At 38.4% G+C, this 8,784-nt stretch overlaps 1 protein-coding gene across 1 annotated transcript in view; it reads left to right on the forward strand.

Annotated features, from left to right (window-relative positions):
• Positions 1-4,898, forward strand: part of LOC142401411 (zona pellucida-like domain-containing protein 1) — a 28,540-nt gene extending 23,642 nt beyond the window's left edge. Inside the window, exons 9-10 of the mRNA XM_075486803.1 lie at positions 4,112-4,141; positions 4,699-4,898. Of these exons, the coding sequence (XP_075342918.1) occupies positions 4,112-4,141; positions 4,699-4,898 (230 nt within the window). The remainder of the gene's footprint in view (positions 1-4,111; positions 4,142-4,698) is intronic.
• Positions 4,899-8,784: the final 3,886 nt, after the last annotated feature.

Below are 8,784 nucleotides of genomic sequence, written 5' to 3' on the forward strand. Positions count from 1 at the left end.
TCGAGCATCACTTGCTCATCTACAGCTGGTTCAGAAAGCTGCTGCTCGGCTCCTCGCTGGTACAAAGAATCCTGAGCACATTACTCCAGTTCTGGCATCACTTCCCTGGCTTCCAGTTCATTTTAGAGTGGATTTTAAAATTCTTCTTTTTGTTTTTAAATGTCTTCATGGCCTTGCTCCCTGACATTCTATCAGGTCAGCAGATCAGTTGTTGTTAGTCGTCTCTAAAACTGTGGAATGAATTATCTTTGCAGATCTGGCCGGCTGACTCACTTAATGTTTTTATGTCTTCTCTTAAAACACATTTTTTCTCATTTGCACTTTTAATTCAATCTGAGGTGTTGACTTTTACTGTGACTTTTTATTGTTTTGATTTTAGTGTTTTACCTTGTTTTTATTTTCTTTTTATGTTTTGTAGGGTTTGTATTCTATATATGTGTACAGCACTTTGGCCAACTTTTAAAGTGCTATATAGATAAAGTTGGATTGGATATCTGTAAAGTTACAATATGAATAAAGAACCAAACAATGTTTTCTTCCTGTGTTTAACGATGGAGCACAAAAAGAAATCTCCACAATCTCCCGGCCTGAGCGTGCCTGAGGCGACTGTGGAGAGGAACGACTCCCTTTGAACAGGAAGAAACCTCTGGCAGAACCAGAACCAGGAAGGGTGGCCATCCGCCTCCACCAGCTGGGGTTTGAGAGGACAGAAAAGAGGGGACAACAAACACTGTAACACCATTCAAAGGATATCTGTTGGAACAGGGAAACACGAGTTAATGACCACAATAATGTCACATATACATAAAGAGAGTAAAGTGAGGAAAGGTGTGACAGATGAGGCCCCCAGCAGGCTGGGCCTATAGCAGTTTAACTATGGGATGTTTCAGGATTACCTGAGCCATCCCTAACTATAAGCTTTATCAGAAAGGAAAGTTTTAAGCCTGGTCTTTTTCCCTTGTCCTGTCCAGCATTATGGCAGCAGAATTGTGATCTGAATACCGTTTATGCCAAACACATTTGCTTTGCCAAGGGAGGCTTTATGAATGTAAAGCTCCCCTTGATGCCCAAGAACTGCTTATTTATTTATTTTTGTTACAATGATTTACATGTATTAGTGCCAGCCTGACAGGGGAACAGGGAAAGAAAAAGAAATGGGAAAGAAACGATTGGAGAAAACAATGATAAACCAGCTGCTACACCTGCAGAAACCAAACAGAAGACATCCCACGGCCTCTGTGGGGAATCCAGAACCACCAGGAGCACCTGGAAGCAGAGAAACAGAGAGAAACAACAACAACAACAAAAAGCACAAGCAGCAACAACACCAGCAGCAAGCACATACAACACAACCGTGGATATGGATGGCTCAAAACCACATGAACATGCAATACATATGGCACAGGTCCCACATGAACCGTGCTCTATGAGATCTTTAAGATCTGATGGAGCTCGGTCATTAAGAGCTTTATATGTGATGAGAAGAATCTTAAATTCTATTCTGAATTTAACAGGAAGCCAATGAAGAGAAGCTAAAACTGGAGAAATATGATCTCTGCTGTTAGTTCTCATCAGAACTCTGGCTGCAGCATTTAGGATCAGCTGAAGGCTTTTCAGAGAATATGTGGGACAGCCCAATAATAAAGAATTACAGTAGTCCAATCTTGAAGTAACAAATGCATGGACTAGTTTTTCTGCATCACTCTGAGACAAGATGTTCCTGATTTTAACAATATTACGAAGGTGAAAGAAGGCAGTCCTAGAAACCTGTTTTATATGCGAGTCAAATGATAAGTTCTGGTCAAAAATAACTCCAAGGTTCCTCACTGTAGAACTAGAAGCCAAGGAAATACCATCTAGAGTAACTATATAGCGAGACAATTTCTCCCTGAAGCGCTCAGGTCCAAAGATAACGACTTCAGTTTTGTCTGAATTTAGAAGCAGACAGTTCTGAGTCATCCAGGTCTTTATGTCTTTAAGACATGCTTGTAGTCTGACCAACCTATTGGGTTCATCTGGTTTCATAGATAAGTACAGCTGAGTATCATCAGCATAGCAATGGAAATTTATGCCATGCTGTCTAATAATGTTACCTAATGGAAGCATGTATAAAGTGAAAAGAATCGGTCCAAGCACAGAACCCTGAGGAACTCCATGACTTATTCTGGTGTATGAGGAAGATTCTTCATTTACAAGATGAAGAACTTGTGAAGGTTATTGGGGACCTTGTAATAGACTTGGTTGTCAATCTCAGATGGTGGTGATAACAGTGTATATTATTTCAGGGTCAGGACCAATGACCCTTTTACATACGCTCACACACACGTATATATATATCTGTATCTGTATCTGTATATATATATATACACGTACATATATATATATAATATAATATTGTGGTTGAAATTTAAATGCTATTCAATTCAATTCAATTCAATTCATTTTTATTTATATAGCGCCAAATACAACAAATGTCATCTCAAGGCACTTAGATAGTAAGTCCAATTCAAGCCAATTGGAATTCAATTAATTAATAATAATCATAATCCATAAAATAATCCAATTCGTTCATATAGAGCCAATTCAAAAACAATTTCCTAGCTAAGAAAACCAACAGATTGCACTGAAAACTTTTTGTTTTTCGGTCCAATCTCCCGGCCTGAGCGTGCCTGAGGCGACTGGTGGAGAGAAACGACTCCCTTTTAACAGGAAGAAACCTCTGGCAGAACCAGACTCAGGAAGGGTGGCCATCCGCCTCGACCAGCTGGGGTTTGAGAGGACAGAAAGGGGGGGAGGGGGGAGGGGGGAGGGGGCCGCCGCGGCGGCGGCACTGTAACACCATTCAAAGGATATCTGTTGGAACAAGGAAACACGAGTTAATGACCACAATAATATCACATATACATAAAGAGAGTAAAGTGAGGAAAGGTGTGACAGATGAGGCCCCCCAGCAGTCTAGGCCTATAGCAGCTTAACTATGGGATGTTTCAGGATCACCTGAGCCATCCCTAACTATAAGCTTTATCAAAAAGGAAAGTTTTAAGCCTGGTCTTAAAAGTGGAAAGGGTGTCTGCTTCCCGGACATTTACTGGCAGCTTATTCCACAAGAGAGGGGCCTGATAACTGAAGGCTCTGCCTCCCATTCTACTTTTAGAAACTCTGGGAACCTCAAGTAAACCTGCAGTTTGGGAACGAAGTGCTCTGTTAGGAAAATATCTTACAATGAGATCTTTAAGATATGATGGAGCTCGGTCATTAAGAGCTTTATATGTAAGGAGAAGAATCTTAAATTCTATTCTGAATTTAACAGGGAGCCAATGAAGAGAAGCTAAAACTGGAGAAATATGATCTCTGCTGTTAGTTCTCATCAGAACTCTGGCTGCAGCATTTTGGATCAACTGAAGGCTTTTCAGAGAATATGTGGGACAGCCCAATAATAAAGAATTACAGTAGTCCAATCTTGAAGTAACAAATGCATGAATTAGTTTTTCTGCATCACTCTGAGACAAGATGTTCCTGATTTTAACAATATTACGAAGATGAAAGAAGGCAGTCCTAGAAACCTGTTTTATATGCGAGTCAAATGATAAGTTCTGGTCAAAAATAACTCCAAGGTTCCTCACTGTAGAACTAGAAGCCAAGGAAATACCATCTAGAGTAACTATATAGCTAGACAATTTCTCCCTGAAACGCTCAGGTCCAAAGATAACGACTTCAGTTTTGTCTGAATTTAGCAGCAGACAGTTCTGAGTCATCCAGGTCTTTATGTCTTTAAGACATGCTTGTAGTCTGACCAACCTATTGGGTTCATCTGGTTTTATAGATAAGTACAGCTGAGTATCATCAGCATAGCAATGGAAATTTATGCCATGCTGTCTAAGAATGTTACCTAATGGAAGCATGTATAAAGTAAAAAGAATCGGTCCAAGCACAGAACCCTGAGGAACTCCATGACTTACTCTGGTGTGTGAGGAAGATTCTTCATTTACAAGAACAAACTGAAATCTATCAGATAAATATGATTTAAACCAGCCTAATGCAGTTCCTTTAATCCCAATAACATGTTCAAGTCTCTGTAATATGTCTATTATGTTGTCTTTATTTTTCACAGATGAAACACCAACCAATAACTCCCATCTAGGTAAGCCCTCTCATTCTTTCCATAATGTGAAATGGCACCTTAAAACGGAAAATTGCTTTTTGATCATAAAATCCATTTTGAAATGAATAAAAACATTAAAATAAAAAAATGGTCTTGACGGTTGTACTCTTCGTGCATGTTTTGTTATGTTGATTTAATTAACTTTTTCTCTCAGATTGCCATTTCTAATAATACTTACTACCTATTTTACCACAATTACCAATTAACTTTCACACAGCATAATGCACACAGTTGTGGTGAGAGTATGGTATGTCTATGGTCTATAAAATGTAGTAGTCATTAAAGAAATCTCCTCTGCTGAGAACTTTCTTGCCCTTAATGGTTAGGGATAGATGTTATTTGATTGTCACGATAGATTTTCTGGAAATGTCTCCTTGTGAGATTCAAAGTCATTTTTCTTATGTAAAAACATAATTCAATTAAAATAAATGGACAAAGAGATGGCCCATTATTGACCCTTCAGTTTGGAAAAATTGACCATGAATTTAACAGCAAACATTGAAAAACATTGTTTCTGTGTGTTTCTGTTTCTATAGCCCATCTGAAAACTCCAGCGTTTCAGATGAACACAGTGACCACCATCCTAATCTCGGGAATGATCATTCTTGGCATCCTAGGCGTTTGCTTCTTCATCTTCTCCCTCACCCTCTTTAGAGGAAAGAGTTCTCTTGCCAACAGTGTCTCTGGCGTCCGCAACCCAGCCTTCAACCAAGCGCCTGACTACCGCTCCCAATAGGCACTCTCACAATTCACAGTGATGAACAAGGGACAAAGAAGATTAGAGACATGATTTTCTTGCATGTTGTCAAAATTACTGAAAAATATACATGTTGACTTAGAAAACTGATAAAATGTCTGTACAATGAGCATTAGTGTAGAGTTACTAGAGAGACTAGCTGTATGTTGTCACATGCTTTGTTTTCCAACTATGTGGCCATTTTTTGTTTTTACAATTTTATCCTTATTCGATACTTTTTTTATTACCAAGGTGAGAGAGAAAAAGCATTTTGATTCTCCTTTGAGTGACAAGCTAAATGCCGAAAATAAATTAATTAAAAAAAATACCTGTTAGTGATTATTTTCCATGCATCATCAACACCCATAGCAGAAACATTCAATTTGATTTAAAACTTCAGGCATAAAGCTTTCCTAAAAAATGAATGGGATTAGTTATAGTACTAGTGTATTATCTGATTGTTGAAGGATCTTATCTGCATTTCATTAAAAATAGCAATCTAAGACTGAATAAAAACTATTCAAAATCAAAATCAAATCAAATTTATTTGTATAGCACATTTCATGTACAAACAGTTCAAAGTGCTTTACATAAAATAAAAGCATTGCAGCAGGGAGTGCAAGAAGCATTAAAAATACATAAAATAGTATAAAGAGAAACAAATAAAATCATTTAAATGAATTTAAAATCAGGCAACAGTCTAGATAAGTTAAAAGATATTTCATGCATAGACACATGAGAAAAGAAATGTTTTTAACCTGGATTTAAAAATGTCTACATTTGGTGAAAGTTTAATCTCCACTGGCAGTTTGTTCCACTTATTTGCAGCATAACAGCTAAATGCTGCTTCTCCATGTTTAGTCTGGACTCTGGACTTTCTCTCCACAGTCGCCTCAGGCACGCCGCTCAGGCCAGGAGATTGGACCGAAAAACAAAAAGTTTTCAGTGCAATCTGTTGGTTTTCTTAGCTAGGAAATTGTTTTTGAATTGGCTCTATATGAACGAATTGGATTATTTTATGAATTATGATTATTATTAATTAATTGAATTCCAATTGGCTTGAATTGGACTTACTATCTAAGTGCCTTGAGATGACATTTGTTGTATTTGGCGCTATATAAATAAAAATGAATTGAATTGAATTGAATTGGACTGGACCAGCTGACCTGAGTCCTTGGATCTAAGAGCTCTGCTGGGTTTATATTCTCTGAACATATCACAGATGTATTTTGGGCCTAAACCATTCTGGGATTTGTAAACCATCAGCAGGCTTTTAAAATCTATTCTGTGACTGACTGGAAGCCAGAGTAAAGATTCTAAAGCTGCTGTGATGTGTTCAGATCTCTTAGTCCGGGTTAAAACTCTAGCAGCAGCGTTCTGGATGAGCTGCAGATGTTTAATGCTCTTTTTGGGAAGTCCAGTTAAAAGAGCGTTACAGTAATCGAGTCTACTGGAGATGAATGCATGGATGAGTTTCTCCTGGTCTTTTTGGGAGAGGAAACCTTTAATTCTGTTGATGTTTCTGAGGTGGTAAAAAGCTGCCTTGGTGACAGCTTTGATGTGGCTGCTGAAAGTCAGATCTGAGTCTATCAACACTCCGAGGTTACGAACCTGGTCAGTGATTGTAAGGTCCTGAGTCTCAAGATATTTACCAACGCTGACCCTCTTCTCTTTGCTCCCAAACAGAATGATCTCAGTTTTGTCTTCATTTAATTGTAGAAAATTCTCTCTCATCCAGGTGTTTACTTCCTCCAGACACTGACACAGAACGTCTGCTGGGCTGCAGTCGTCCGGTGACAGAGACACATAAAGTTGTGTATCGTCTGCATAACTGTGATAATTGATGTTAAAATTCTGCAATATCTGACCCAAAGGGAGCATATACAAGTTAAACAGAAGAGGTCCAAGAATTGACCCCTGGGGGACTCCACAAGTCATGGCCACTCGCTCAGATTCATAGCTATTGTTATGTTGTTGTGTGGATGTTCAAAAATTCAAGAGTATTTTCAAAAATAACTTCCCATAAATATATTTTATATGAATATATTGCGTGTCTTCTGTTAATTGCTTAAACTTCTCCAAATTAGTCTAGTAGGAAGGAGGAGTACCAATGTCCCAGAGACAAACGTTTTTGAAAAATGTTTTTTTAGGACCCTTAAGGTGTCTATTTAAAGGACAAGACCGTTTTTTTGACATTGGGCCCTTGATTTCACATTATAACATGATGTTCTACTCACCCCTGCTTGTTGTTGAACATTTGGAGCTGTTCCGAAGATATTCGAGAGGCGTCTGGCTGCTCTCTTGAGATATTCGGCCATGAAACGGTTTCCTATGGGCAAGCTTATACAGGCACAAACTATGCTGTTTATAATTTATTAATTACTGTACACTAGCACTGATAACGTGGAGGTGCGTCGCTTACTTAAAAAAATCCGGGTTACTGTAATTTTGAATTTTTGTCGTAAAGTGGGTGTTACTGACGTCATCGTCGTGCTACTACCACAGACAGCCCACAGACCTGCTGCCTATTTATTCATTCGGATAAACTGAACTGAGTCTTTGCCTAACTTCTTACCAATAAACTAAGGGAAGTTTCTTTAAAAATACAGAGATTTCATCCTGCAAGTCATTACCTTGTTAAGTTTACAACAGACATATGTGTGGATTGCTCCTTCTGTAATGATGGTACACCTATTTTGGCAACAGATTCTGGAAAGATGTGTCTCGTTATATAATTGATAATATTGACTCTGGTTTTTCTCTATGTTGTAAAAATGTATTGTTTGGTTTCACTGATGACTGTATGTGATTCATTTGATAATCATAATAGCAAAATTCCACATTCACAAAGCCAAATATAGTCAGTCTAAACCATTATTCTTGATTTTTGATAATGAAGCTAAGTAATACATAAATTCTGACTGAAAAAAAAAACAAAAAAGCAGCTAAAACTATAGGGCTCGGGCACACGCGTTGCATTCTGGGATATGGTCGCCATATTGGAGGCACAATCTATCGTAAACAAACCGAGGCAAGACGGAGATCAAGGACCAAACAGTGAGAGAAAAGTGAGAGAAAAGCATGTTAAAATCGAAGAAAGGATGTGGGATATACCGGGATACATTACAGAAGGAAGCCAGAGATCGGTACATGCAGAAGATTGGCGTTATAAACGGACTGGACCCTTATGAAATACCGAGCAAGGAATGGATTGTCGACGAAGATTTACTGCCTAAGTTCACCCTTTCGGACATAATTGCGTATATAGTATGTGGTGACAGTGCTTATACTTTGCAACAGTTTCAATTATAATGACACTTTACACTTTTGTCATGTTACTCTACTTGTAAATAAATAATGAAACACACACACTTGGCTGTCTCTCAAAGCATATTTATTTCAGACGACTTCAACTGTGCACAACACTCCTGCTCATGGTGGTCAGAGTACAACATACAGACGCAATCTTGTCAAAGAATGTTTTGTCTTCACCTTCGCAAAAACTATGTTGATAGGTACTTTTGCTGACAAAAAGGTGTATTGTTTCTGACAGTTCCAATCGCCCTTTCCATGTGAATTTGGAGATGGGCAATTTCCCTTGTATTTTCCACATTAAATTAAGATTAAGATCAGATTTATTGTCATGTATACATGCATACACACGAAATTTGTCCTCCGCTGTTAACCCATTGAGACATCCCTTGCTTCCAACTGACAGTGTCCTGTTGTGAAGGCGGGGATCTTTACCTCAGCACACAAAAGTCTGTAACTTACCAGAATGAAAATGCAGAGAACACACTCTCATCGACACCGGGATTGAGTGGAAAGTTATGCTTGGTCGTCTTACAGCAGCGATCCATGCTAGTCGACGACGCTTTGTTATCTC

The sequence above is a fragment of the Odontesthes bonariensis genome, chromosome 16 (assembly GCF_027942865.1).
Source record: "Odontesthes bonariensis isolate fOdoBon6 chromosome 16, fOdoBon6.hap1, whole genome shotgun sequence".
Classification (NCBI taxonomy): Eukaryota; Metazoa; Chordata; class Actinopteri; order Atheriniformes; family Atherinopsidae; genus Odontesthes; species Odontesthes bonariensis.